The 27,996-nt window shown below is 57.8% G+C and overlaps 12 protein-coding genes across 12 annotated transcripts; 4 read left to right on the plus strand and 8 right to left on the minus strand.

Moving 5' to 3' along the window:
• The first annotated feature begins 54 nt into the window (after window positions 1-54).
• Window positions 55-4,187, plus strand: L226DRAFT_497961 (uncharacterized protein). Its single transcript, XM_067677641.1, has 8 exons — window positions 55-660; window positions 1,224-1,952; window positions 2,007-2,707; window positions 2,914-3,114; window positions 3,263-3,355; window positions 3,420-3,549; window positions 3,635-3,684; window positions 3,763-4,187. Exons 1-8 carry the CDS (start codon window positions 121-123, stop codon window positions 4,097-4,099), a joined length of 2,781 nt encoding a protein of 926 aa, XP_067543384.1. The 5' UTR covers window positions 55-120; the 3' UTR covers window positions 4,100-4,187.
• A 1,196-nt stretch (window positions 4,188-5,383) lies between these two features.
• Window positions 5,384-7,698, minus strand: L226DRAFT_528940 (CDF-like metal transporter). The gene is made up of 13 exons (XM_067679494.1): window positions 7,604-7,698; window positions 7,362-7,547; window positions 7,233-7,310; window positions 7,115-7,172; window positions 6,889-7,065; window positions 6,826-6,832; window positions 6,652-6,773; window positions 6,489-6,596; window positions 6,390-6,428; window positions 6,296-6,321; window positions 6,075-6,236; window positions 5,855-6,016; window positions 5,384-5,786 (listed from the first exon to the last, which is right to left on the minus strand). The coding sequence occupies exons 1-13, from the start codon at window positions 7,682-7,684 to the stop codon at window positions 5,766-5,768; spliced, it is 1,227 nt and encodes a 408-aa protein (XP_067543385.1). The 5' UTR covers window positions 7,685-7,698; the 3' UTR covers window positions 5,384-5,765.
• A 1,578-nt stretch (window positions 7,699-9,276) lies between these two features.
• Window positions 9,277-11,456, plus strand: L226DRAFT_37983 (uncharacterized protein). The gene is made up of 2 exons (XM_067674381.1): window positions 9,277-9,565; window positions 9,616-11,456. Exon 2 carries the CDS (start codon window positions 9,628-9,630, stop codon window positions 11,065-11,067), a length of 1,440 nt encoding a protein of 479 aa, XP_067543386.1. The 5' UTR covers window positions 9,277-9,565; window positions 9,616-9,627; the 3' UTR covers window positions 11,068-11,456.
• On the minus strand, window positions 11,243-12,626 carry L226DRAFT_541903 (NAD-P-binding protein; the record flags this gene model as incomplete). The annotated part of the gene is made up of 6 exons (XM_067682096.1): window positions 11,243-11,447; window positions 11,510-11,638; window positions 11,703-12,097; window positions 12,171-12,318; window positions 12,384-12,424; window positions 12,507-12,626. 6 exons carry the CDS (start codon window positions 12,624-12,626, stop codon window positions 11,243-11,245), a joined length of 1,038 nt encoding a protein of 345 aa, XP_067543387.1.
• A 149-nt stretch (window positions 12,627-12,775) lies between these two features.
• L226DRAFT_37949 (phosphatases II) lies at window positions 12,776-14,271 on the minus strand. Its single transcript, XM_067674378.1, has 2 exons — window positions 13,005-14,271; window positions 12,776-12,952 (listed from the first exon to the last, which is right to left on the minus strand). The coding sequence occupies exon 1, from the start codon at window positions 14,256-14,258 to the stop codon at window positions 13,047-13,049; it is 1,212 nt and encodes a 403-aa protein (XP_067543388.1). The 5' UTR covers window positions 14,259-14,271; the 3' UTR covers window positions 12,776-12,952; window positions 13,005-13,046.
• Window positions 14,272-14,370: 99 nt separating this feature from the next.
• Window positions 14,371-15,104, plus strand: L226DRAFT_497974 (uncharacterized protein). Its single transcript, XM_067677642.1, has 3 exons — window positions 14,371-14,525; window positions 14,583-14,664; window positions 14,721-15,104. Exons 1-3 carry the CDS (start codon window positions 14,479-14,481, stop codon window positions 15,045-15,047), a joined length of 456 nt encoding a protein of 151 aa, XP_067543389.1. The 5' UTR covers window positions 14,371-14,478; the 3' UTR covers window positions 15,048-15,104.
• Window positions 15,105-15,581: 477 nt separating this feature from the next.
• On the minus strand, window positions 15,582-16,948 carry L226DRAFT_556489 (uncharacterized protein; the record flags this gene model as incomplete). The annotated part of the gene is made up of 2 exons (XM_067683136.1): window positions 16,941-16,948; window positions 15,582-16,873 (listed from the first exon to the last, which is right to left on the minus strand). The coding sequence occupies exon 2, from the start codon at window positions 16,821-16,823 to the stop codon at window positions 15,582-15,584; it is 1,242 nt and encodes a 413-aa protein (XP_067543390.1). The 5' UTR covers window positions 16,824-16,873; window positions 16,941-16,948.
• Window positions 16,949-17,539: 591 nt separating this feature from the next.
• On the plus strand, window positions 17,540-19,842 carry L226DRAFT_528947 (cytochrome P450). Its single transcript, XM_067679495.1, has 10 exons — window positions 17,540-17,720; window positions 17,784-17,894; window positions 17,948-18,076; window positions 18,137-18,302; window positions 18,358-18,441; window positions 18,495-18,591; window positions 18,644-18,884; window positions 18,936-19,110; window positions 19,179-19,422; window positions 19,493-19,842. The coding sequence occupies exons 1-10, from the start codon at window positions 17,640-17,642 to the stop codon at window positions 19,671-19,673; spliced, it is 1,509 nt and encodes a 502-aa protein (XP_067543391.1). The 5' UTR covers window positions 17,540-17,639; the 3' UTR covers window positions 19,674-19,842.
• A 628-nt stretch (window positions 19,843-20,470) lies between these two features.
• L226DRAFT_38142 (uncharacterized protein) lies at window positions 20,471-21,237 on the minus strand. Its single transcript, XM_067674389.1, has 2 exons — window positions 21,013-21,237; window positions 20,471-20,947 (listed from the first exon to the last, which is right to left on the minus strand). Coding segments are annotated over exons 1-2 (411 nt in total). The 5' UTR covers window positions 21,015-21,237; the 3' UTR covers window positions 20,471-20,538.
• Window positions 21,238-21,294: 57 nt separating this feature from the next.
• L226DRAFT_565350 (uncharacterized protein) lies at window positions 21,295-21,579 on the minus strand (the record flags this gene model as incomplete). Its single annotated transcript, XM_067683789.1, has 2 exons — window positions 21,295-21,377; window positions 21,438-21,579. 2 exons carry the CDS (start codon window positions 21,577-21,579, stop codon window positions 21,295-21,297), a joined length of 225 nt encoding a protein of 74 aa, XP_067543393.1.
• A 619-nt stretch (window positions 21,580-22,198) lies between these two features.
• On the minus strand, window positions 22,199-24,108 carry L226DRAFT_451151 (uncharacterized protein; the record flags this gene model as incomplete). The annotated part of the gene is made up of 9 exons (XM_067674998.1): window positions 22,199-22,346; window positions 22,416-22,800; window positions 22,869-23,200; window positions 23,253-23,398; window positions 23,453-23,535; window positions 23,592-23,618; window positions 23,672-23,780; window positions 23,838-23,909; window positions 23,962-24,108. 9 exons carry the CDS (start codon window positions 24,106-24,108, stop codon window positions 22,199-22,201), a joined length of 1,449 nt encoding a protein of 482 aa, XP_067543394.1.
• A 1,328-nt stretch (window positions 24,109-25,436) lies between these two features.
• Window positions 25,437-27,969, minus strand: L226DRAFT_528951 (uncharacterized protein). The gene is made up of 9 exons (XM_067679496.1): window positions 27,434-27,969; window positions 27,301-27,372; window positions 27,117-27,228; window positions 27,026-27,052; window positions 26,876-26,958; window positions 26,671-26,816; window positions 26,252-26,616; window positions 25,778-26,141; window positions 25,437-25,703 (listed from the first exon to the last, which is right to left on the minus strand). The coding sequence occupies exons 1-9, from the start codon at window positions 27,821-27,823 to the stop codon at window positions 25,532-25,534; spliced, it is 1,731 nt and encodes a 576-aa protein (XP_067543395.1). The 5' UTR covers window positions 27,824-27,969; the 3' UTR covers window positions 25,437-25,531.
• Window positions 27,970-27,996: the final 27 nt, after the last annotated feature.

Raw genomic sequence — 27,996 nt, forward strand, 5'->3', positions numbered from 1 at the left:
CGCGCCTGGACCATGTCTCCTTGCCTGCGCGCGACACGACATTCGCGTCTTTCACGCTTTCAACCACCGCACTCTGTCGTCGCCGACGTTCTACACGCTCTACACGTCTGATATTGCGCGATGCCTCCTCGCAAGCGCGGTCCGCCACGATCGGATTCGCCGCGCAAGAGAACAAAGAAGACCGCGCCTGACCCTCTCATCACAGTCGAAGACGAGGAAGATGACCTCGCGAGTATCCTCGAACAGATCAAGGCCCAAGAAGAGAGCGAAGCCCTCGCTCGGCACCTTCAAGAAGAATGGAACGCGTCCGGTCCCTCCAGCTCCGGTGCACCCAGTAATTCCGGCGGTGCCACTCAAGACCATACCGCCTCCGTGGACTTCATCGAAGTGTCCAATGGCGGGGACCAGCCAGAGGATGATGAGGCTTTTGCGCGACGCCTCGCGCAACAATGGGAGGCTGGTGTCTCCGACTCGGACGTTGGGTTCATCCAGCTGCCTTCGTCCCAGACCCAGACACACTCCGCCTCCGAGAAGGGCAAAGCAAAGTCTGACCCCAGCTCTGCCATACCTCCCATAGCCAGGCTCGAACAGTGTAGGGACCTATTTGTGGGAGAGAAGACATGCGCGTGCGGCGCAAAGCTTCCGTCGCCTCGGGGTCATGTAAGAGCTTCCCCTCTTCTTCGTCGTGCTTCTGGCCGGATGAGTGTAGTGAAGTCGCGTCGATACACCAGAACCATGACGCTGTAAATGCAGTCCCTTTCTTCTGTTCCACGGACCTTGGGATATAGGTGCAGTTCCGGAAGCATGTGCATTACTTTGTTGTGGGCGAAGCGGGATGCAGGCAGCCACGGTCCGCCACCGCGTGTCAGGGGGTTGAGATAGGCCCACCGATGCGAAGGGAGCGTCCTGACCTGTCTGTATTTCGCCCAAGTGCCGGTGTCCACCCAGTCCAAAGCATCGCGCCATGGTACTTCTTGCAAGGGCCTGATACTGGCACGAGCTTCCATCACCTAACCATATGTAGCGGAAGACTTGTGCTTTCGTGGTTAACTCGCCCAGGAGGCCGTAACACCGGTCACTTCTTACACCCGCTGTCAGGTTGCACATGTCCGACCAAAGCCCTAGAATTAGAGCTTTTCTCGATGGGCATTCCAATATTCCACTCCTAGTACCTGCTGCATATCTCTGGTTCCTGGCAACCTGGCTGACTTGCACGCCTATAGGTCGTATTCACTCCCCAATCGCCGCCGCCGAGTCTCTTGCGCTTGCTCCATGTTCCATGCAAGAAATGCAACACGAACCACTGTCGCGGCTGCATGTCGCCTGTCAGCTGTCCACTCACATGTAAGGGCGAGGGCACGGAATGTTCTGTGCAGGCATGTTGCGCCAATGTACGTGTCATTGCCATATTTGAGACTCTCGGTGGATTCGACAGGCAATACCTCGGCGAGCGCGAATGCTCTGACGAGCGTGCGCGGAAAGCGGCGGAGAAGGCTCGCCAGAGCCGGGTTGGCACAGTTGGGCCCGGCGGCACCGGCTACGGCATGGGCAACACAGGCACTGGCTATGGCCCAGGCTATGAGTACGGCTACTATGGTCGGGGGCGAGGACGAGGACGAGGACGAGGAAGCGGACGTGGCCGTGGCGCGAACAGTGTACAGTCCGAACACCCTGTCACAGACGCGTTGACCTCGCATTTTGACGAGCTCATCGTGCGTGCACTCAACACGGTTACCTCCTACCTTCCAGCCCCATATGCCGACGACCCAAAGATATACGACATGCTCCCGCACGACTCCATAGATGCTCTGCTTTCGCTGTCCCAACTCTCCGACCTCCTTGGGAACCTCCTGCGCAATGACTCCGTTACGGACTGGATCACGCGAATAGAGGTCTACCATGCAATGCTCGCTCTCCTGAGAAGGATGGCAGATTGTGAGCTCACTCTAGAGGTGTGCCTGTTGATTTCTTCCCCCTTGTCTATACGCTCACGTCTCGCTTGCAAGGTACTCATCGGATCCCGCTGGGAGATCTCCAAGAGCTGTGGCCTTGAAGACTGGATGTGGGGTGACAGTTCGATCGTCTGGGAGCGCAAACCCGACACAGACGACCCCGTCCCAGCACCCCCGCTCTACGCACACTTCAAGAAGCTCACGCGGCAGTGCGAAGCCTTCCTCGCGGGTGCATCAAGTCTCCTCGAGTCTGGTGCGGCCGACGACGGAAGCGAGACAGCAGAGACAGCCGTCAAGGCTACCTCCCTGTGCGGCGACATTATTGCGGCCAAGGACGACATCGAGCGCGCGATGGCTGTCATGGGCAAGAACCCCGAAACTATCTTGCGCAGTCTGGACCCTGCAGCCGAGCCTGCGACACTGGACTCGACCTCCACGACAACAACAGGGAAGAAGGCAAAGGGTAAAGGAAGGGACAAGGGTAAAGGCCTCGACCCCGCAATTAACCTCGACCGGGTATATGCGCGCGAATGCGAGCGCCTCGCGTTCAAATACACGTCGCTTTCGCAGCCGTCGCGCAACGGTCAAGGCCTGGACTATCCAGGATACAATTACGTTAAAGAAGTGGGGCAGACAGCCAGTGCGACGAGAAACCCGAAAGATCGCCTGCACCTCGTGAAGGAGCTCGCAGTCATGGCTACGAGCCTCCCGCCGGGTGTGTGGGTCCGTGTGGACGATGTCCGGAACGATGTAATGTGAGTAGTCTATTTGATCCGTTGTGGACCATCCCATCTCCGTCTCCATCCGTTCCCCCAGCTGTCCACTTCGCTTCCCAGTTCCCTCGTCGATCATGCGGATCGATCATATCCATGCGTCGTTCATATGCGCTCACTCAATTGTCCTCGTGTCACGCCGCCCCTTCATACGACGCCTGTGGCAATGCACGCTCACACCTCCACAGGAAGATCATGATCGCTGGGCCTGAGGGGACGCCGTACGCCGGGGGGCTGTTCGAGTTCGACTGCTTCATACCGCTCGAGTACCCGAACAAGCCGCCGCTCATGCATCTCCGGACGACCGGTGGCGGCTCTGTGCGCTTCAACCCAAACTTGTACAACAATGGCAAGGTGTGCCTGTCCCTCCTCGGGACGTGGCCTGGTCGGTGCGTGCTATCCCCCGGTGATCATCGTATGGGCGCAGATGGGCTGACGTTTGAGTGTGACTTCATTTTGGCGTCTTCGCGCGTGCGTTTATGCATGTACGATTTGGCGCGAATCTCCGTGTGGTGGCGCGCTGGTTGGTGTTGGAAGGCCGGAGGAACAGTGGTCGCCGAAATCGACCCTGCTGCAAGTCCTGGTGTCCATCCAGAGCATGATCCTGATCGAGCTCCCATACTTCAATGAGTACGTCCGAATTCCCCCATGAATCCGCCCGCGTGCAAGCTGCTGACGGAGTTTGCGAGAACAGGCCAGGATATGGCAAAGCCAATCCCAGCAACAGGGCCAGCCAGGAGTACAACAAGAACATCCGCGCTCAGACCACGCGCTGGGCGATCGTGGAATGGCTCAAGGATGAGCACAAGGACGGTGTCTGGGGGGTTGGTCTTCTCTTCCGTCCTGTCGGTTTCCCATCACGCTGAACGCTCACTTTCGCGCTTTCGCTTGTTTTCCCTCGTCATACAGGAAGTCATCGCGTCGCACTTCCTCACGCGCCATGACACCATTCGGAGCTGGTAAGCTGCCATCTGTCCTTCTGGCGTGCGGTCGGTCGGTCGCTCACACCCCTCCGGCTATCCGTTTCAATCCGCCAGCCTCGCGGAGTGGGCAAAGCACCAGACCAACATCCGCAAGTACTCCTCCTCCGCCGGGGCCTATGGTGGTGCATACATGAGTCCGCTTGTCGGGATGGGAATGCCACCTCCTCCTGAAGACGCCTACTCAGGTGACGAACTCGACGACTTGGACGGCTATGGAGCGGGTGCAGCCGGAATGCCCTATGGCGCCATAGGGATGGCCACGTATCCTGGCGGACGAGCAAAGAGTGCGGCAGGCGCGAAGCCACTCGCGCAAATAAATCTGCTCGACGAGTTCGATACGGGGATCCAGAGAGTGCGGGGGTGGAAGTTCGCAGATAGCGAACAGGCGTAGCCGGTGTATTCTGAACGTTGAATCCGAATCATGTATTTCTCACATTGCCAACACGGATGCCGGGTCACTCACTGACGGCTTGCTGGCTATCATATCATGCAGTGAGGACAGGAATAACATCGAAGCTAGCGTCGAACGCATGCGGCGCTGAGGATGATCGATGACGAGCCATGCAGTGCTGCTCTCTATTCTCAGCAGACGTGCCGCTCCCTACAGCGAAGAGGTACAATGAACATTGGTCGCCGCGATGTACTCTACTGTACACGTCAGTCAGTTGACACCGAGCCCACATGCACCGTTGGTGGGAACGTCCTCGCTATCTCGCGCTGTGGGGAAGTATCCGAGGCCCGGCCTTAGTCCTTGTGAGAACCAGTGGGAGATAGATGGTCCTTGGTGATGTGTCCCGAGTCGAAGGTGTGTGCGATTTCAAGTTCCATGGGGTGGTGGTGGGCGTATGTAGTGCTTAGTTCCCGAGCGATGACAGGGAGCTTCGGCCAAAGTACAGCACCTAGTGTGGTCAGAGGCTTCGGAGTGGTCGCGTGCCCCTGACACATCGTGGCGAGATAGAGTTCTGGGAGTGAGACCGTTGAGGGCGACTCAGTAGTGACTCAGAGCCTGCCGAACCGTACGTACACACGCACGCCCTGCTCTGCCAGTGCTTTTCCGGCATCTTCTCATTGGAGCAGGAAGCCGCTCAGGCAATGACAGTGGATCCCGGCGAAACCTACGTAGGGCTGCACGGTCAAGTTGAATTTTAAAAAAATCCAAGCTACCGGATCGCGAAGGTGTTCTGGCAGCTGTGCGAGCTCAGTTTAAGTGAGCCTGAGTGGCCTCAGGAATCGAGACGTTGCCAGCCACACCGTGACGACACCCCGATCAGCATGTGCCATGAACCTTCGCCAGCGTCGTAAGACTCCGAGGCTCGTCCAGCGCAAGTCGTCGTCGTCGCTCAGAGATTATGTACTGAGTACGAGTACAATGTACATACCATGATCACCGAAGCGGTCCGGGCTCCAAGTCCCGAGTCCACGGTACCGCAAAAATTCGCCGGATCCACTCTGTCGGCGTGCCCTCATATGGAAGGAGCGATATCGTACCGGCGTACGTTGCTGTGACGCGGCCGCGGTTGGAATCGCGGATCGACTTGCAGAGAGTTAGAGTTCTCGTCATGAGGGGAATCATTTTTCAAGTCGTTCGCCGTGGCCGCGGCCGGCCGGAGGCAGTGAGACGAGGCGCGGGTGACGTTCTATGCTGCAGTACATAGCGATTGTGGAGAGATTGCATAGGGTTGGATTCCAGTGAGCACGGTACACGCGGGATATCGATAGTCGTTGTGTTCTGAAGAGTCAGTATGAGCGTGGGTACTCTACAGCAGTTGCGTCGTACATTATTAAAGATGGTGCGCATGATGGAACTCTGCCGTCCGAACTTGGGAAAAGAAACCGACAGCGAACGCGATAGAAGAGCATATACAGAAAGCGTACAGCCAGTAGTATCCTCCCCCCTAACCCCTTCTCCCCTCCTCCCCTCCCTCCCCTCCCTTCCTGCTCTTCTTCTCGCGACTACGTGTATACAATGCGCCAGTAGAGTAGCAACGTCTCGTAAGTAGCAAGCATATGCGGCATGTCAGACTCAGACTCTGGTCGTGATATCACATGAGATTAGGCTACACAAATTTGCGGTGTTCCTGCACCCCCGCGGTCGCAAGGTCAGCAGATCTGGGTAAGACGGGGAGAAGGGACTCGAGACACGCACGGGATAGTGTGTCCATTCGTGGTCGACGTGGACGAACGCGCGCCCGACGTTCGGCAGCACCTCGATCTTGTCCTGCAGGCTCTGGGCGAGGTCGTGCGCCTTCCACAGCGGCGTGTTCGCGTCCATCACCACGTCGATCTCCACATAGTAGTCTGGTCCGCTCTGCAGCAAACACGTCCCGTCAGTATCACCGCGTATACAGTGGACGAGGGATACACACATGGTACGCGCGCACGGTGTCGACCTTCTCGATCTCGTCGCTGAACGTCACGGCATTGTAGATGAGCAGCTGGAGGAAGTCGTGCGGCGCGCTCTTGCCCGCGATGAGCTCGAACTGGCGGTATATCGTGCGCGTCCACGCCGCAATGACGCCGGCCGCGATCTGCGACAGCGCAATACAGTCAGCGGACAGGGCTATATGCGGCGCAATGCAGAACGCACGATGATGGCTCCCATAGGATCCAGATCTGCGGATATGCAAAAGAGAGAGTCAGCCGGGCGAATGGCAGACGAGCACGAGGAGAGCGGGACTGACACCAGCGGAGTTTGCTCCCACCGGCGGACATGAGCAGGCCTAGAGTGTGGGTCCATCATGAGCATGCCTGACATGGGCGTGTATGTGGAGAACGCGCACCGAAGCCGTTGATGAAGAGGTCGTTCCTGTGGTCTTCCCAGAGCATGCGCACTTGACTGGAGACTTTACGATATCCGAAGCAATAGAGGAAGAGCAAGAACTTGACACCTGGACACGGTGTGAGCGACAACGGTGGATGCGGCGATAGCCATCCGGCGCTTACCTAACGCCGCACCGACGGAGATGAGGGATGGGACGTGGAGGGCATTCGTGTCTTCGTCGCTGTTGTGCGTGATGAGGGTGCGTGCAGACTCCACGATCACGACAAGGTTGACTGAGCCCATTCTAGACCACGGAGTTGAGCGTGGGTGGGAAGACACGCGGCATGTAGACCTACAGGAATCCTGGTGGCGAACTGTCAGCCAAAAGTTATGCTGAGTTTGGAAGGGAGAGGACTGACCGTATACGATGTTGCCGATGGTTTCGAGGCGGGAGCCGCCGACGGGCCATTTGTTGGCGTCGAGGGCGTCCGCCTTCTTGTGGAGCCAGAAGAGGAGCACATTGCTGCCGATGTCGAAGACGGAGTCGATGCCGGTGGCAAGGAGGGAGAGCGACAGGGACGATATCGCAGCGTACACTGGCGGGGGAGTTAGCCCGGCACAGGATAGGGTAGCAAACGGGCTTACTCTGCAGGACGCAGAGGCTCAAGTTGGCGATGAGACTCGCCCATATTGCGATCTTAACCTAGACGTCATTGGATGTGGCGTCAATTGAGGTCGATGAAGGCAGTGCAAGGGCGCGTACTGGGAGACGAGCCTGCTCTTCCTCGACTCTGGCTTGCTCGGTGTGCTCGTCCATGGGCTTGAGGAGGTCATTGATGAGCTGAGGATAGACGTCAGTGGTATTCGGGAAATACGCAGAAAGGAAACCAACGCTATTCTGGTGGCGGTGGTACTGCTCGAGCGATTTGCCCTTGCGTCGCCTGCGGAGCTGCCCGAGCTGCTCATCGGTCTTGTACGCAGCGCGGAAATTGAAGGGATCGTCGACTGGTTTGGGGCGAGATGCCCTTTCGACGGCGTCGAGCTGCTGAAGAAGATCGGGTACCGTTGTGTCGGAATGCTGCAGGCGGCTCCGTCACGACGGGAGACAGGGGCGGGGCTCTGAGTGGTACTCACCGCAGTGTCTACGCTGACTGTGGCGGGGGGCGATGACGGGGACTGCTTGGCGTCCGGATGGGTGGGATTTGGGTCGCTCATGGGCTAGAGAGAGGTCCAGCAGAGCGAGGGAGGAGAGGAACATAAGAACTTACACGGGAGATGCGGTGTAAGGATGGGCCCGAGACAGCGGTACAGACGGCGGGGTGGTTCGATCCTCTCTTCTGGCACGGCCCAGTCCGTCGGTAAGTATCTCGCACCAAATCTCATCGTCCTCGCCCGCCCGGGGATCTCACTCACCTCTTCCGTGTCGCGCTCAGCAAAAGCACTGGTACTGCTGGTGGTGGTCGCAGTCGAGGCCGAAAATCGTATCGTCGCAGTGGACGCCGGAGCCATCGGCCCATCATGCGCGTGCGTCAGCGTCGGATTCTAAGCCCGGGGGCAGCCCCCGCGCCCGCCCGTGCGACGCCCCGTCCCCGTGTCTCCCCCTTCGCGCGGGCTCTCTGCATGACGCGCCTCGATTCGCTCGCCCCAAACACGCTCTCCGCCACGAAGTGCTCCCTGTGCGGCGTGGAGGGCTCATCCTGGCTCATCTCGTCTCAGGGCCCTGCGCGTTTCTCATCTTATCAGATACCGGGGCCCTTCTCATCAGCCTCTATCCCACGTGGCGGCACTGGGGCCCCTCCTGCTCCTCTCCTCCCGCCAAGCGAAGTCCGACCCAGAAGCCATGCTGTCCCAAGAGAGCTCCCTTCTTCCCTTGGCCGTCTTTCTTGCCATCCTTCTGTGAATACACTCTCCTTGCTGCCCGTCCACGTGGCGCACGTCTCAAGCTCACAATTTGCCTCGCACAGCCTCGCGCTCTTGGCGTGGTGCATCCTCTCCTCCTGCATGGGCCGTCCTATCCTCGCCTCCATGTCCGACTTGTGGGAGATGCTCGTCCTGAGCGCACGCTCGAGCGGTGGCGCCGAGCATCTCCGGCGGCGAATGGGCCCCGCCAGTCGCAGCTGGGAAGACGAGGAACTGCTCGAGATGGAATACAGAGGACGCTCTCATTAGAGCGAAGTGCCGGTATCGTCCGCAATGCTAATGCGTCAAGGAGCACCGTTCTGAAACATACATGCACCAGCCATAGATCTCTACACGCTTGTCTCCTCTGTCGGTCGCTATGCCGAGCGGAAGCACCGCTGTACTCTACCCTTCACCCGACGAGGCGTCGAGGTTGCGCTTGCCACATGTCCCCTTCTATTCGCAATGTATGGCGTCACGATTCAACAGGCTGTCAGCTGCTCGGCGCTCTTGCTCCGTCACGTACAACCACACGCAGTGCTCTTCCCGCTCTGCGGACGGGCTCCCCGCCACAGTCCGAAGTTGAGTATCATTGCAGTTGGCTAGCTCTCCGAGTACCATCATCGCAAAACCTCCTGGCGTGCGCATGAACATCCTTCTGCGCACGTTTGCTAGTTCTGTGCAGGTGAAGGGCTGACCCTTCACAGTGAGCCATCGTCGAATCCGGATCCGAACAGGCTGACCCCGACGCGGCCCTCGATCGTCAGCCTCTCCCGGACGTCACCCTCCAACCTATAAAAGCCCGCGCAGGACGGTTCGCTCTCCCCAGACCTCCCTCGCTCTGACCGTCACCATCTCTTGACGAGACTGCTGTCGGCTGCTTTCGCATTGCTCTCGCACTTCATCCCCACATCACTACCCCAGCCTTCCTTCCACTTCCACTCCCCTTCTACCTTCTACTCTAGACCGTTGTCACGATGAGAATCACGCCCAGCTCGTCGCTCCTCTTGGCGACCCTCGCCGTCTCGTCGTCGACGTCCAGCATGGCGGCCCCCGCCGAATCCCCTTCGTCCCTCCAGCAGAGCTCTGTCCAGTCCTCGCCCAGTATCAAATCCTTGGCGATGGCAGGAAGAGAAGACCGTATGGACGTCGACGTTGGAAAGGACCATCGCAATAATCATCAGGAGGCGACCCAAGGTGAGCTTTACCGTATGTATTCCAATCGACAGTACTCATAGTTTTCAGAGGCCGATGTTCACATGAACATGGGACGGGATGGCCTACTCAGCGGTATCCTCGCTCATTTGCCAGCCCCTGTGCCCGACGTCGCCAAACCGCTCTTTCCCTTATTGGAGTCTCTGCACCTGAGGCGTCAGGTTTCCTCTATTGGCAAGGCCGCGGCCGCACAGAATGCCGTGAGTAATGATGTGATGTACACGCAAGAGTTCGTCGACAAGGTCGTCAAGAACACAGACTCCCTGGCTCCACGTGCAGATGCCGAGAGCGGGGATCCTAAGGCTACTACTACCGATCCTACGTCGACGCCCGCCTCCGCGTCTTCCGCATCCCTTAACCCCACGAGCTCTGTCCCTGCAAACTCAACGATGGCGGCGTTCACTTCCTCGGCTCCTGCAAGCCCGACCTCAACCATAGGGTCTTCGGACAGTACGCCAACGCCAACGGCCCTGAGTGGAGCGTCTCGTCGGGGAGTTGCCGCTCGTAGGGACAACACGGCTACCTCTGATCTCGCGTCGACCTCTACGCCCTTCGCGCCATCATACAGTGCATCCGGCAGCGTCAATGCTACGTCAACTGGCTCTCTCCAGTCGGCTGCTACACCCATTGCTTCTACTGAGTCGACGAACATCGTGACCGCTACGACCACCACCAACAGTACGACCACCGCGACCACCGCGACTATCACAAGCAGCGCGTTTCCCCGTCGTAGTCTCAGGTTTATTCGGCAGGATGCGCAGATGGGATCCTCCACGGCATGTGTCACGCCCTCAAGCTCAGCGTCTTCGATCAGCCCGTCCGATGCCTCATCCCCGTCCGTGTACTCCACAAGTACCGACGCGGCCGGTTCGGCTTCCGTGACGCCCTCCGCCAGTGTCGATTCAACCTCTGCTATGCCTAGCTCTACAATTTCCATGAACCCCTCTCCGACTGTCCTCATTCGTGCTCCCTCGAATGAGCCCTCGTCCTCGTCTTCGGTAGGCGGATCCTCTACCTCTGTGGAGAGCACAAGCTCGGCATCGCCTACGCCCTACCAGTCCTCGTCTTCGGTAGACAGCACCTCCTCCATGAACAGCACGAGCTTGGCGTCGCCCACCCTTCCGCCCAACCCGCCGAATACTCCCATAGGCACCCCCAAGCCGTCCGTGCCGGACGGCGCGAGTCAGCCGTCTGGCCCCATTGCGCGGGATGCTCCTCCCATGTTCCCAGGCATAAAGGCTGTCGACCCTTCTTCGTCTTCCATGACGGACCTTCCTACGATGACCTCGTCCGGGTTCGTTGCTCCCACGTCGTCAAGCGCGGCTTCCTCGACTGCCTTGCACGCGACGGACAGTACCTCAGGCACCGTGTCCGCCACCGACGCCTCGGCCGTTCCTACGTCTTCGTCCATGACCGGGTCGATGCTCACGGAGACACCCACGTCGACGACCTCATCTGGTGTTGATCCTACCTCTACGGTCTAGTCTCTCGGCCTTCGAGCCAACTTAATGCACATCACTACAGTACACTTATTTAATTCGTGAGCACGGCCAGAGTCTCGACCCGGCTCTTCTTGTAGGAGCATTGATCAGGTCATCACATAATTCACAATATACATGATTTCTTGGTAGATGATTTTGTGTGCTTTTTGAGTAAACATCACTCGTCGCCGATCTTGTACACCAACTTGCCTACAGTATTCCCTCCTTTAGTCGTCAGGTCGGTCTGGGCCTCACGAGCACCTTCCGTCGTGAAGGGATATTGTTTGTAGATGGTGATCTTGAGCTCGCCTCTAGAGATATACCCGAACAATTTCTCCCCGTAGTACCGAGCCTCCTCGGGCGTGTAGATGTAGTTGGCCATCCTAGACAGCAGCGAGACTACATCAGATACCGCAGCAGATCTAGTGTTACAGAGCAGACTCACGTCGGTCGGAGTAGAGCAAGGTTCTTCTCGACGAGCTTCAGAGGTGCAATGGGCTCTACCGGCCCAGATGCGTTCCCGACGCTCACGAGCGTACCCTTGCGCCGTACGAGCTTGAAGTTGTCCAAGAACCTGATCATGAGCAAGTGTCAGCAAGCCGTCGCTCGCCCCCTCTTCCTCAGGCCGCACGACGTACGTGTCCTTCCCGACGCCATCATACACGACATGCACGCCCTCCCCGCCGGTGAGCTCCAGCACGCGCTCGACGACGTTCTCCTGCGTGTACAGAACGACGTGGTCCGCCCCGTGCGCCTTGGCGATCGCGGCCTTCTCGGGCGTCGACGTCGTCCCGATGACCGTCGCGCCCGCCTTCTTGGCGAGCTGCGCGAGGAGCAGGCCGAAGCCGCCGGCGACGGTGTGCACGAGCACGTAGTCGCCGGGTTTGACGCGGTACGCTTCTTCGACGAAGGTCACGGCCGTGAGGCCTTGCAGGGTCGCGGCCGCGGCGGTGAGGAGGGAGACGTTGGCGGGGAGGCTGAAGACTTTGGGCCAGGGGACGGCGATGTACTCGGAGTGCACCCCCAGGTAGTTCTGCCGGTTGGAGGGTGCCGGAGAGCTATCGCATCAGGTCGTGCGCGTGCGAGAAGGGGGGCGTGGGACGTACGACGGCGACTTTGCTCCCGACTTGGAGGCCGCGCTTCTTGTACTCCTCGTTGGAGAGGACGGAGGCGTCGGTGGGGAGGGCGACGACGGTGCCTGAGGCCTCCATGCCCAGAACTTGTGGGTATGACTTGATGGGGTACAGGCCCTTCCTGGAATGTGACTGTGTCAGCATCCAGAACGCACGTCCGAGTCCGATTGAGAGAGGCCTGCGCACCTGTAGTAGGTGTCGATGAAGTTGACGCCGCCATATGCGACCTACAAGTTCAATATGCATGATGCATCCGTGTTAGAACGTGCAAGCTTGTGATGATGTGATGCAGAGCTACGGAACGCTTGCCTTGATCAAGACATCTCCCGGCGCGGGGGTGGGGAAGGGCACCTCCTTGACCTCCAGGACGTCGTCAATATCGCCCGTCTTGTCGATCGCGATAGCCTTCATCGTCTTTGGGAACGACATCTTGATCGTCTGCTGTACTCGATCTTCTGAAGTTGCACCGAAAAGGTGGCCAGCAAGTTGCTCTATCCGAGTCGTCGCTCGCTGCGAGCCTTGTATGAGGTCGTGCTGTGCGATGACGGAGGATGGTATCATCGAATCTATCGCTCGCGGTTATACATTCCCACCGCAAACCTTGAAACGGAACTCCGCGGCCTCTGTTCCGTGGTCATACGATCGAATACCCTATTTGGTTAGTGCGCATATACCGTGTATCCACTCAGGTCGCTTTCGAGGACACAGCGAACTTCGAGACAACCCAAGGTGGAGTATATTGAAAACTTTGCTACCTACACAAGACGATGTCAGTACCGATTCGGAAGCAGGGCGCGAGTTACTGACTATTCTTACAACGAAGTCCATGTCCTCCGAGTCCTCACCAACTCATGCGTCATCCTCACCAGCACCCGACGAAGCGAAAGCAGCGATCAACGTCTCGTAGATCATGATAACCTGGTCGTCGCGCTGGACCATTCCTGGCCTCTGCTCCCTCAACGAGTCGATCTCCTGCGCGACCATGTCCTCCTGCAGCTCCTCCGGCAACGGCCCAAGGGGCGATGGAGGCAGAGGAGGTATCTTCGTCTCCTGGGCCGTCGGTGGCGATAGCAAGCGGTAGTGTCGCAGCAACGAGCATAGTGCGATGAACGCACCCGTGCGCCCGACGCCGGCAGAGCAATTGACCATGATGGGCGGGTTCGGGTCGAGGTCCGCGATACCGATGTACAGCGACAGGTCGCGGTTCGCCTCGTCGACGATGCGCGCGAAGTGCAAGAGACCCTCGCGGTCCTCGCGTGCGGGCACACCGTGGTCGGGCCACGACGCATATAGAAGGTGCTGGAAGACCACAGGCTCGCCCACTGGGACACGGGTGAGGGAGAGCGCCTGCAGAGTGACGACACTCTGTATGCAGTGCGCGTGGTCGAGTGTTTGTGACCGCGTCAGTGTGACCTGGATGGGATGGTCCTGACGGTCCTCGGGTCCGGGCTCGATGACCCAGGACTGGCCCTCGACGGGCGGGAAGTAGATATGTGCCTTACGCATGCCGCCCTCGAGGTTTTGCGTGAGCTGAACGATTGTGCGTACGCGGTTGACGTGGCGAAGGTTGGACATGGAGGAACCGGGTGGAGGGGAAATGCCTTCGAGGATGACGCTCAGGAAGGCGTGCGCGGTATGGGGGAGGGGTGCTTGTGTCGCAATCCACCACTTTCCACCAGCAAGTTCACGCACCCAGTTTGCATTGAGATACCTCCCGGATGTGCATGCGTTGGGACACTCGTGGTTGGGCTCTCCGGGGCACACTACGACGCGCGTGCGGTCGTACGGGTAGATGTCCGCGTAACGATTCAGGGGTTCGTTACTGGGATCGGATCCGGCAGATATGGAGTAATGGGCGACATGTTCAGAGTTCGCAGCTAGGGAAGACACGAGATGGGACATCCTATGCCTTTTGGATGGATTGGACTGATGGCGGGAAACCGCACGCGCTGCCATGCGCGTCCGTTCGCGCTTTGCGAGTGTCTGCAGGACTTCGGAGATATGCTCGGCATTGTGAGCACGCTTTAGCCAGGCTGGCACTCCAGGGATCGCGTTCGACATGGTGGTACGAGAGGAGAGTTACAGTATGCCTGGTGTAGATTCAGCGCGATGACATCGTAGCACGTGACTGTTCTACTACTATACCTACTATACGAATATCCTCGGGCTCCTGCCAGTGCACCTGCTTCTGCTCCTTGCCAAGCAGACGAGAAGGACAGAACAGAACCACAACGCATTGGATTGACGCACCCATGATCCTTGGTATCCAACGGGAACAACCATGACAGAAGAACTACAGTCATTGATCAACGCGGAGACGAGGATCAAGTGCGTTGCGTTCCGCATATCCAAACTTCGAGACTCGAGTCTGATTCAAGGGTGTAGAGTGAGCTCGACGCTCGACAAGACTGTGGGGAAGAAAAACCTCACCGATGGGAGCCCGGAGACGTGCTGGACGTCTCAACAAGTACGCGTTCCACGCCATGAGAGTCTCCAGTACTAACCCGGCCCGTATCCACGCAGGGCACTCCCCAATACATCCAGCTTTCTTTCCCCTCCCCAGTCATCCCGAAGAGACTAGAGCTCACCTTTCAAGGCGGGTTTGTCGGTACGCGATGTTCGGTGGAGTGTTTGCCAAGTGGTCGAGTGGACGGGGAGAAGACGTGGGGGGCCTTGACGCGTATATACCCAGAAGACGTGAACCGGAAGCAGACCTTTGAGCTCGTTCCGAACGATGCACACTTGACGGAGGGTGGTGTCGAGAGCTTGAAGCTGGTCTTCGAGGAGAGTTCAGACTTCTTCGGGAGGATCACGGTGTACAACATGCAGTTATTCGGGACAATCCCATAGTAACGACAGAGTAGATGACATGATCGAAGAAACTAAGTAGTGGGACACGGTGCAGCCAAGGTGTTGGAGGTCGTGGCATCGAAACAAGCTGAGACCCGCCACGTTCGCGTCGCGTCGTGTCCCACGGAGAGTCGAGACGCGCGAGCGCGCACACATATGTAAGTGTCCGGCATGTCAAGGTATCTCACAGTCCTCCCAGCACATACTCAACTGTTAGCATGGAACGTCGTCAAAGCGGACGTAGTGATGCGAGGCAAGACCTGTTCAGGAGGCGTGTGTCCCTCACTGGCACATCTCGCTCGTGTATCTCTACTATGCCCTGCTTATGCGCCTTAGGAACCAGCGACGCAAACCTCTTACTGAAGTCTGGCCTGTCCTGGGAGGTGTAACCCGATGGGGGTGCCGGTGTGTGGAATACGAATGGCGCCAAGTACCCTGCTCTTTACATACTACTACTACAGAGGTCGTGAACGCGATAAGTCTAGTATCCATGCCTGAGTAATTGCCACAAAGTACCATAAAATCGAGCATCCACTAGTCCCAAACGATCGCAGGACGGGTCGGAGGGTTGTGCAAAGGCGGCAGCACGGGGAAGAACTCGAATTCGACCCCATTTTCTTTGCACGCCGCCTCAATTGCCCAGAATCCATCTCGTCGCTCCTCAGACGCGAAGAACCTCAGCCTCCGCAAGGACAGCCCGTCGCGCTGCACACGGCCCAGCAAGTCCAGCAGGGCACCTTCACACGGATATGTCTCCTCTTCGACGTAGAACTCGAGTACACGCACGGTGGGCCGCAGCCTCTGGAAGAGTTCCTTCGTGTACAGTCCCTCGATGCAGCCCAGATGCTCGACGACAGAACCCCGCGCGAGCTCATTGAGGAACGGCTGTACGCGATGGTTGTTTGAGCCACTACTGACTACCCACTCCAGTAATTCACCGGTAGGCCCCACGGAGAGCGGTTCCCAGATGAGCATCGTCTGCAGCTTGAAAAACCCGCTGAACACGACGCTGGTCAAATTCCGCCCTCTAGAGACGTGCGTGGCGAAGTCTTCCGCCCACCTCGCCACGGATTCCGATGATATGTGCTCGACCCTCTCCCCTGGGGAGACGTGGATGTGTAGGGAATGCAGCTGGGGAGCGAACACGGAGAGGACAAGGTTCACGATCGGCTCGCGGACATGCATGACATGCATGTAGAGGTACTTGAGCCTCGGGGCCTTGGACGCGTCCAGCGGAAGTAGCCTCCCAAGTTGAGATTGTTTCGCGGGCTCCGTGTCCAACTCACTAAGGTCGAGCTCGAGGGTCTCCATCAAAGGAAGATCAAAGCACGCCCGTAATCCTTCGACGTTCTTGGGACCTCTGGCCGTGAGGTGCAAAACGGTACGCACGACGTCCCTTCTTAGGAACACTGTGTCGAAAGCATCGCGCGGCCAGCAGATGTAGGTGAGGTTGCGGAGGCTGTTCGGCGGGAACATGTCCACCCAGTCTAGAGCCTGATCTTTTCCAGCCGTCGACGCGTGGATGGAGATCTGACGCACGAGAGCGCGTAGATGTGGATTGTTTCTCAGGGCCTCTATGAGCCTCTGCCCGGAGGACTGAGGGGCGCTGTGCCAGGTGTGGAAGACGATGGATCGATAGAGGGCTTGCTGGGCTGGGCGGGTCCACAAACGGGCTACCAGAGCTGCAGCCGCGTGTTCTTTCGGACCCGCATAGAGCAGTAGCTCATGCAGAACGTCTTCGTTGACCTGAACGGCGCCCGGGGGGTTGGCGAACATGATGGCCTGCTACTTGTGTTGGCACCGCGGTTGATGCGTGAATTACTAGACTGTATCAGTGAAAATGTCTCAGCTGAGTATTTGACCGAACCATTTGTTGCATGATTGTGCACTGACCACCGTGGTTGAGTTGAGGAGGAGGAGGAACCGTGTCTGGACGGTCACGACTCTGGCAGGATGATCTCGATCGAGGTCACTGCCACGGGTGACGTCATCGTACTCGTTGCTAGTGCACGCGTGGCAGGCAGACGAATCTCCTCCTTGTCTCTACCGTCGCAAGACGTGACCTACAGGTGCGGCAGGAAGCAGCAAGACTCGAGATGAATTCCACGGGAAGCTAATGAAGTTTCTATGCCGGTTACAGGTGACCGGTACGCACCGACAGTGACTCTCCAACGACAACATTCAAGTTAGCCTCAAACGATTGTACTGGCCAAGCTTTGGGCTCCTGCTTGGTTTCTTTCTTGTTTGCAGAGAAGAATGTCCTAGGACGTGACGGTTGTCCCGTTGTTGCGTACCACGTAGAGCGGCTCTCTCACGGCAGAGCGATCACATGCATTCGCTTCATACTAGGCGGTTGGATTTCCATGCACATGGCTCAAAGGTGCCGGCACGCCCTGCTTCTCGGTGAAACGGCGCCCTCTGCAACACGGTGTTGCTTACGCTCACAGTTGCCGACACCTCCGTGAAAACAGTACGTCCGTTTGGCACGGTATGCGATCCTTCATGCAATGACTCAAACAGTCGGTCCGCAAGGCATACTTATACCGCCGTCTGTCTGAGACATTGGAGCAAGACTCGATCGCGTTTGCCAGGATGGAGGATCAAGCAACTGTCGTCTTTACTGGGCTCGCAATCCTCGTCGTCAGCTACATCCTTCGATGGCGTATGGATCCTGTGCGTACACGCCTCATCGCATAGAACGCCGTTACTATCACTAACCACCTCTCTCTCGGCCAGCTCAATTCGATTCCTACCCTGGGGGGCTCCTCCCTCCCAGGGCTGTCGTACTTTGCTGCGTTGAACTTCATGCGCAATGCGAAGGACATCATCGATGAGGGGTACATCAGGGTGAGTGCTGGCAAGAATGGTTGGCGTTCTGGAACTGACAGCCTTTACAACAGTTCTACAATAGGACGTACAAAGTCGCGATGCCCGACAAGTGGCTCGTCATCGCCTCCGGACCGAAAATGATCGACGAACTCAGGCGGCGCCCGGATGAAGACGTCTCATTCCTAGCTGGCGTCGAAGAGGTACGAACACTCTAGCCGCCTCTCTAGCGTGCCCACTGACGAGTGAGGTATCCACTGCAGACCATTCAGGCAAAGTATACACTAGGCGAGGATGCCTTTGCGGATCCCTATCACGTTGATATTATAAAGGAGAAATTGACTCGTACCCTACCTGCCGTGCTGCCGGAGGTTGTTGATGAACTCCGACTTGCGGTGCAAGAATACATTCCCGCCAAGGATGAGGGTGGTACGTACGTTATGCACATCCGTGAACGCATTCCTGACGCCCGGCCTGGATGCAGAATGGGTCAAAGTGACTGTGATGCCCACAATGCAGCACATCGTCGCACGTGCCAGCAACCGAGCGTTCGTTGGCCTTCCCCTCTGTACGTATACAATTCCTGCCATACTGTCACAGCCGTACTCATGGCATCTACAGGTCGCAATGAGGGTTTCCTTGAACTGGCTATTATGTTCACTAGAGCTGTCGTCAAGGACCGCAACGTAATGGCTCGCGTTCCGCGACTCCTGAAACCGTGAGGAAATCCTGTTTGATGTCACTTTCTCTTGCTGATGCGATTCGTGCAGGTTGGTTGGGTTCTTTGTTAGCCAGGCCAAGACGTCCATCAGACGCGCCGCGCAATATCTGAAGCCCCTCGTAGACGAGAAGACGGCGTTGATGGAGCAAGCCGGCGACGACTGGGAGGACAAGCCGAACGACATGCTCCAGTGGATCTTCGACGAGGCTATTCACAGGAAGGACCCTCTCTGGAGCGTCGCAGAGCGGGTTCTGCTGGTCAACTTCGCAGCCATCCACACTTCGTCAACTGTACGTTCCGGTGCTGGATCCGCGTCAACTCCTTACTGACAGGATCTGCAGAGCTTCACGCATGTCATCTTTGACCTCGCCGCCAGGCCCGAGCACTTGCAACCCCTCCGCGACGAGATTGAGCCCATCATTGCCTCTGATGGTTGGACGAAGGCCGCCATGGGCAAGATGTGGAAGCTCGACAGCGTCCTCCGGGAGTCCCAGCGTTGGAACGGGATCAACTTGAGTGAGTCTTATGTTCCCTTGGCCCATCTCCGCCATGGTGCTGATGCATCGCGTGTTTTTCCCCGGAAGCCTCTCTGATCCGGAAGGCTATGAGGGACATAACGCTCAACGATGGTACATTCATCCCCAAGGGCACGATCATCGTCACCGCGCAGCACCCCACCCACCGTGACGAGACGAACTACCCTGACGCGAACGTCTTCGACGGCTTCCGCTTCGCACGCATGCGCGAGCAGGAGGGCGAGGGTACGAAGCATCAGTTCGTCAACACGTCCATCGAGTACGTGCCGTTCGGTCACGGAAAGCATGCATGGTTCGTTTGCACTGCTGTCTTAACTCCGTGAACACCGTTGACTGATGATGATGTTGTTCGGTCTGTGTAGCCCTGGCAGGTTCTTCGCAGCAAACGAGCTCAAGGCGATGCTCGCATACATCGTACTGAACTACGACTTCAAGTTGGAAGATGGCGTGAGGCCTCCAAACGTCTATACGGGGTTCACCATCCTTCCGCCCATGGACAAACAGGTCATGTTCAGGAAGCGCGAGTTGTCGAAGTCCGCTTGATCCCGTATAATACTACGCCTTTGAACTGTGCGGACTCTCTCAGTGTTATTATCTCTCTCTTGTCTGCTACATGTGATGGTTTATACTCAGAAGGCACGGTTGGCTGGTTGCGTGGGGACTGCGCGGTAAGTAATCATTGCAACCTAACAGCCATTAGACAATGCAAACGCAGCCACGTATCAATGACACAGACAGTCGTGACCGTCCTTCACATCAATGCGCACATTGCAGAGTCACGCGCCACAGACTAGGCGGTGTCCCTTGTCTGAGCACATCTGTGGACGTGGTCGACTATTTTGAGAAGTTGTCGAAGGATCCACTCTGTAGATCGGAGCGTCAAGCAAGACGACGGGTGAACCTTGAATATGGCAACTCACCTGAACGGTCGACATAAACCGGACCGGGGGCTTACTGCGATTTAGGACGGAAAGACGCAGCCCCTCTCACCCGCGAACCTGTGCACGCACTCACGCGCCACCTCTCCACAGTCTGCGACGAAGACAACACGCCAAGCACGCTTGTCCCGGATACGATCGTCGAGATGCGTCCACACCTTCTGCAGCCCGTCTGCAGGGCTGCGGTGCTCTCCCGCTCCGGCTATCGCGGCTTGCACCGCGTGGACGTTCGCGCTGTCCGCGAGGACGCCATCGATGCCCGGGACATTGGTCACGGAGTCCGGACGGAAGCCAGTAGATGCTCGGATACACCCTGCACCGTGCAAGGGCGCTGAGCGTGCCGTAGAGAAGCCGTTGCGAGGGTTGCATGGCCGACGAGTCGTGCGCGCGGAAAATATTGAGAGGTCCAGAGTTGCTGGACAAGTAAACATGCATACGTTTCTCGAAACGCCAGGCTACAAGTGGTTGCGTTAAAGCATGTGGTGAGAGCCACTCGAAGAGCTCCAACGCCCTGTCGTTTCCGATCGACTGACGGCGGTCGTTGAAGAACTCGGTGAGGTGGGGGGGGGAGGAATGTGGGTGAAGGCGCGACCGGAACCCCAGACCTGGTGAGTATGCGGGTCTCGCGGACGATACGGAGATATGAAGAGAACAGTGGACCCTAGGTTGTAAAGTGTCTGCTGTCCAAGAGGTAAGAGGAACACGGCGGGATTGGCGCAGATGACTCTCGCTGTATCTTTGGCCAAAGTGGCCGATTCTGCCTCAACCTCAGCGTGGCCTCCCGGGTAGTCGCGCAGGATGTCGATGATCGTTCGAGTGCACGGACCCCATTTGCCGATGAAATGACACACTTGAGACGTGTTGAGCCCAAGCTCCTTCCTGTCCAAGTGCCATGCATTACGGCACATAAGCATATGCTGTCGGAGGGTGCTGAATCCAATCACATACACGATAGCCCAGATCTCCAGCGGGCGGGATAATTCTGAGACTACGATTCTTCCACGATTATACTTGACCCAGTCTTGCCACCTGTCAGGCCTTGGCGACGAGGCTTGGACCAGGCGTGCATTGGACGACAGGAAGGCCCGGCAGGGCTCAGGGCTCGACGATATCTTCGTCGGAATCTGTGAGAGCCCAGTAATCAGTCTCTTGACATATCTACTTTTACCTCCCCATCTATCCGTGCCGCGCCGTCGTCATCGAATACAAAGTAAGATTCGCTAGACTTAAGACAGTTGGATCGCCGTGGGAAGTTTCCGCTGGAGACGGTACAGCAGATTCAGAAGGTAGAGGAGGAAGACCGTCTTGCCTGCGCACACGACGCACGTTAGCGTTGCAGGCAACCCCTACAACAAACAAGTCTGCGCACCGATGCCCGGCTGCCCCGTCACCACCACCGCGTCGTCCTCCTGCAGGTACCCTGTCTCAAGCGTCTCCCGGAGGAATTCGTATTCAGGCCGGATCACAAGGACGTCCTCGACTGCACGTCCCACCCCGTCGCAGGCCTCCATGACCGAACGCATTCCGCGCAGACAAGTGTACTCCCACTGAACTGGGGTCGTGCTGTGTTTGTGTCATCGCTATTGTCGTCCTCGTCAGACTCGAATGGCGTCGGTACGTCCCCGTCCGGCGTCGGAGGAGCTTGCTGCCGCAGCGGACTTTCCTGATGACCGATAAGGCCACGGCTGACCCCAGGCCTTGTTCCACAGACATGTAGCAAGTGAGCCGTTTAAGGGCAGAGAACCAGCCATGGCGTTGAGATGCGCAGCGAGGGTGAAGTTGGAGGTAGCGACATCAAAACAAGCTCAGACGCGGGCGCGTCGCGTCGCAGGTGTCCGACCCCCACGGAGACCAGACACGAGCACGTGCGGGCAAACGGATGATCGCGGAGAGATTTCATAACGCATACGATCCAGTCCCATAAGTATAACCACATCCCCACAGCTTGGTAACATAGCTAAGTATACACAGTATTACAGGAACTACAGTAGAGATGCTAACCATGACACACGAGTTACAGGTGATAGCACGCAGTCCGAACCGCCATCAAGGAGTCAGAGAAGCCGACATGGAATGAACATGACCCGGACTCGAGACTCAACCGCTCTCCTAGTTCCATCCCATCTCAGATCAGTCAACCCAATGGATCTCAGGATGCTCGTACGTCGCCTTGGGAGAATACTTCAGATTTTGCGCCTCCATGCGGACCTTGACGCTCCGATGTATCATGAGCGGCGTATGGTGCTTGGGAATCAACCTGCCGCGGCCCAAGTTCATCCTATAAGCGCATCTATGTCAGCACCACTGCCAACTCCTGAGTTAGAACACCGGCCAAAAGAACACATACGTGACAGCGCGCATCTCCCTGCGCTCTGGGGGCGGACCCTGCACGCGCTCCTGCATCGGGACGAGCTCCAGCCCCCACCAGAAGGGCGCAAGCACGAGCTCGTCGTACATCTGCTGCAGCGCGTCCCGGACCTCATGTTCCTCCTCCGTGTCTTGCGACACGGGCTTTGCGACAGTCTTCAAGTGTTCCTCGGTCGGCTTCAGCGGCGGAGGACGTTCGGCGACCTTGGGGTGCAGAGATACGGGATCGAGACCGATGCGCCGAAGGAGCTCTGCGTGGAAGCGGATGCCGGTGTTATTCTTGAAGACCTCCCGGATCATCCATCGCAAGGGGATGCGCGCGAGGCTGTGCGGCGTATCGTCCGTGACGTTCCCACCACCGATATCTGTTCATCGCGCAGGTTCAGAACATCTTCTTCCGCAACATGGGCAGAGGGACGGGATAACAACGTACCACAATGGCACCCGGCGAACCACACCTCGACCACGTCGGTCGTTCCGTCCGAGTCGGGATCTCCCTCGCTGAACTGCCGCTCGAAGTGCCGTTGTGTGTTCCCTGGGCGGCCCATGCGCGAGCGCGTGGCCCACGTCGTGTCCGACTTGGGCATATCTCCCGGCTGGGTTCCGAGCTTTGCGTCGTCCTTGCTGGGATGTATGTACAGAGCAGGCTTGAAGCGTGCGCGGCGCTCGTCGAGAGACAATGCATGCCGGAAGACCCGGATCGCGGTGTTAGATTTTGTGAAGGGTAGGGTGTGCGGGATGACGCCCACTGAGCTCACAGTATCCCTGTACACGGACATGAGTCTGGGAAAGCAAGCATATGGAGAATGATTCGTACCAGACGCCAATGAAGTCGATATCAACGTCGATCGAGAAGGCTTTTTTGAATGCGGTCGATTGCGCCCATCCTTGCGGATCATCGCGCGTGTACATTTTGTAGGCGAAGGGAACCTGCTGGTGGTTGCAGGTAGGAAGCAGGCCGACCTATCGCCCAAACTCAGCATGTGATTGATGTACCGCGGAAGCAGGCAGGCGAACCTTGTGAAGCATACCAGCGAGCGCGCGAGCAGTGTATGCGCCTCGAGAGAAGCCGAAGAGACAGATCTTGTCGCCTTCTTGATCTACACGGAGGTTGTCAGGGATCGTAGTCTCGGAGATGCAAAAAGACCGGACATACAGTTCTGCATGAGGAACTCGTAACCGCCTAGCGTATCGGTCAGTATGAACAAATCTGACGCAAAGCATCACGATGCAGACCCATGACATGGTTGCTGAGATTCCAAGCGATCATCTCGTCGAGGACTTTATCGACTTTGGCCTTGATGCCGGTGACGTTCGTAGTGGAGAGATACGTTCCGATACCAGGCTATGTTCTCGTGATCAGAAGACCGGGCTTCATTGTTCAGAATACGGCAGAACTGACCTGATAATAGACCATTTGCTCCTTGGGGTTATCCTTCTTGAGAAGGCTGAAGAAGGTCACAACGTTCGAGTTCTGCGACAGTTCTTCAGGATCGAGTTCTGCATTACAGGCGGCATATACTCACCTCGGCGCTGAACTGATCGCCGGTCCCGTCGAAGCACAGGACGAGTGTGCGGGCAGGATGGGTAGGTGGGATGATGTCATTATCGCCAGTCTCGCTCGACGAGGAGTGCTGTGTGTGAGAACTTGCGGACCGCGCAGAGTCCCACATGGCGGGCGGCGAGGACGTTGGTCCGCTTGAGGATGTGCTCGTTTGTGGGACGATAGTGATCGGAGCAGGCCTTGGGATCGAGGCAGGCTTTGCGTTCGCGTCGCTGGCCATGTTGCGAGAGTAGGGAGGTAGTGCGATGCGAGGTGCGGTCCGTGTGGGAGTGATTATATGTATTTCGGAGGACGGGGGTGATGCATTTAAGGCTGACAGGAGGCTGACATCAAGTGCAAGCGGCCTCCCTGGACATGTCCGATAGCGAGGCCAGAAGACCGGCGATTCGAAGAACGCTGCTCGACGCCGGGAAACCTACAGGGCTAGGGGCACATGTGCACGCCAGCCTCTGTCCACCGCGTCTGGCCACGGCAGTGAAGGGAAGCATCTCCGGTCCTATATCGGGAACGGACAGTCATCAGCTTCTCCCACAGGCCAATACGCGACAGCATCGGGACAAACGCACCTATTCAGTCGACGCGGTGGACACGGACGGTTGTCCACGTCGGGGGAGCGCCGTCATTGGATGCCGCCATCACGGATACTAGCGTCCGGTACTCGTCCCCTCCGGTGCACTGCCAGTACCTACAGCGCTCGCACAGCAACCAGAAACATTGCGCCCATATCCCGGAGCGACAAGGCAAGCTGTACCGGCTACGATTGAGGGGCTCACGAGTTACCTGAGACAGATAGGGTGGCCCAAACATAACCTTGGCGAATGCGTACTTGCGAGTTCCATGCTAGCAGGCAGGGAGGTTAGGCGGCTTTGCCACGTCCAACTCTCGTCCTCTGTCACCTGCACAAGAGCCAATCCACAGCAGGCATCCTGAGCACATGTTTGCCGCGACGCAGAGAGGCTCCCATCGATGACAGTAGTGCGGCTACCTTCTGACGTGAGCAATGGGTTCGAAGTGCATGGAAGTTGGAGTTGAAGGGAAGGCATAAGCGCGCGTCTATGATCACCGCGGCTTCGGCCGAACGATACTATGCATCCCTCTCCCGTCACAGAGGCCAATAGAAGGCGTTCATTCACAGTCATTGCAGCGTCATCCAAGGTGGCGATACAGACAGAAAAAATGAGGGTAAGCACGTCACATTAACGTGAGCCTCGGATGTCGCTACTTTTTAGATATGGTCATCAAATTCACTACTACGAACAGTTGCACACTCGAGATTGGCCTGACACGCATGAGTTGTCACTTGCACAGCTAAATTGTGTATGGCACGGACTGGCATGAATTGCAACCGTGCTGAGAGCGGTGGCACCCATTATCGTCAGCTTCCCAGGGCAAATTCAAGTACGAGCCTGAAGTCCTCTTGGGACTCATTCTAGGTTTTGCCATCCTCAAGTATACCCATTATTCGACTACTTACAATATGCAGACCACAAAAGCCCAGATATAATCAATGAAGAACAGGCCGCAAGCAAACCCTAGTCGACCCAGACCGGCTCACGCGCCCAGTCTACATCCGACGCCTTGGGCGCATACGGGCCGTGCTTCCAGTTCTCCAAGCCATTCGCCGCCATGCGCATCTTCACACTCCGGTGGACGTAGAACGGCTTATGGTCGCTCGGGACGTCCCGCCCACGGCCCATGTTCGGCCTGCACGAACGAACACCCAGCAATGTCAGCCGCCTAAACCAGAAACAGCATCACGCAAGGATGGATGGACGTACCACAACAGCGTCCCGTCCTCCCCATGCGTCGGGAACCACTCGAGCGGCCACCACTTGTACCACTTGCGCGCGAGCTGGTCGTACAGCTCTGCGAGCGCGTCATGCACTTCGTGCTGCTCCTCCGTCCACCCCAGCGCGGGCTTGCCCTCGACATCCAGGTGACGCACGTGCACCGCCCCTGGCTCGATCGCGTCAGGGCGTTTCGGCGCGTCCAGCGTGGCGGGGTCGAGCCCGATGTGCTTGAGCGACTCGGCGTGGAAGCGGATGCCCGTGTTCGCCTTGAAGCACTCGCGCACCATCCACCGGAGCGGGATGCGCGCGAGGCTGAACGTCGTGCTGTTCTCGACGCTGCCTCCACCGATGTCTGCAGAACAAGAACAAGAACAAGAACAGGAACAGGAACAGGAACACGCGCATCAGCGCACATGCGGAGCGCTATGGATAGTGGGACCGACTGGTCGCTCAGGGACGTACCGCAATGACACCCAGCGAACCACACCTCCAGCGAGTCCGTCTTTGCGTGCGACGCCGCGTGGTCCTTGCAAAAGTCCTGCTGGCTCGCCTGCCGGGGCCGATGCTGCTCGCGGTAGTTCAGGAAGAGCGGCTCCAGCTCCTCCGCCGGCCGGGCGGAGACCGCCCACGTCGTGTCACCCTTTGGCATGTCTCCTGGGCTGATGCCGTGCGCGTCCTCGGGCGCGGTGTAGCGGTAGAGTGCGGGCTTGAAGCGCACGCGGCGCTCGTCGAGCGCGAGGGCGTGCCGGAAGACGCGGATAGCGTCGTTGGACTGGACGAAGGGGAGCGAAGAGTGGGGGATGACGCCGACCGAGCCCACGGTGTCCCTGCGGTTGCAAGTCAGTGAGGCAAGGGACGGAAGTGCCAGTACTGGTACGTACCATACTCCGATGAAGTCGATGCTGACGTCGATACAGAAGGCTTTCTTGAAGGCGTTGGACTCGGTCCATCCCTTCTCGTCGTCCTTGGTGTACATCTGGTACGCGAAGGGTACCTGCTGGTGATTGCACGGCGGGAGCAGTCCAACCTACAGGGGCCAGGCGATGAGCGTTTCTCAAGATGCGACATGAACTCCACAAGAAGAACCTTGTGCAGCATGCCAGCAAGCGCACGCGCGGTGTATGCACCTCGCGAGAAGCCGAACAAGCTGATCTTGTCGCCTGCCTGGTCTGCGGTAGTAGTCACACCTCAGGGTCAGATACGTTCCCTTCCGCCAGACTGACCAAGTGCACATACAGTTTTGCATGAGGAACTCGTATCCACCTGTGCAACGCGGACACGGGGAAGGGTGAACATCTGATCTCGAACCCGGTGCTTGAAGGCATACCCATGACATGCGCGTTCAGGTCCCAAGCGATGGCCTCATCGAGGATCTTGTCGATTTTCGCCTTGAATCCGTTCGGGTTCTGCGTATTCGAGAGGTACGTCCCGATCCCGGGCTAGACAGGGCGTAGATAACACCGTCAATTTCCAGGCACGACGCTGCCCATGCGCGAAGGCGGCAGACGAACCTGGTAGTAGACCATCTGCTCGTTCCGGTCGTCCTTCTTGAGCATGCTGAAGAGCGCGACGACGTTCGAGTTCTGGGGGCAACAGACAAGGTCATACTGACATAACATTGCGACCGTCGGAAGGTACACGTACATCTGCGTCGAACGAGTCGCCGGTGCCATCGAAGCACAGAACGAGCGTCCTCGCAGGCCGTCCAGGGGGTGTAGGGACCGGACTAGTGAGGCTCACAGACGGCGTGAGCGGCGGCATCGAACTGGGGTTCTCCATCGTTGGCGGGGTGGGTGGTGGTGTGGTATCGTCGCTCGAGGGCGAGGGTGATCCTGTTTTAACGACCGAGGGCTGCGTCTCTGGCGGGGAAGATGGCCATATGGGCAATGGCGATGCCTCGGTCGGAGGAGGAGGCTCGGATGCTGCATTCCCTGAAGTGTCTGGCTCATCTAGCAGCCAATCGAGTTCCGGCTCCGTCGGGTGCGCGTCACGGTACTTGGACGACTTCTTTGCGCTAGCTGGGATGAACAGCATTGCTGCAGGAGGAGGAAAATCTGAAGCTTGTATGTGCCAGTGGAGGGTGAGCACTTACACTACAACTCGGACCGTTCGTACCTCAGTTAATATGCGTCCTCAGCGCTCAGCTCAGCGTCCGCTTCAGTTCGACACCGGGTAGTGACTATTCTCGACCGTGACGGACGGAGGAC

The sequence above is a fragment of the Lentinus tigrinus genome, assembly GCF_003813185.1.
Source record: "Lentinus tigrinus ALCF2SS1-7 unplaced genomic scaffold L226scaffold_1, whole genome shotgun sequence".
Lineage (NCBI taxonomy): Eukaryota > Fungi > Basidiomycota > Agaricomycetes > Polyporales > Polyporaceae > Lentinus > Lentinus tigrinus.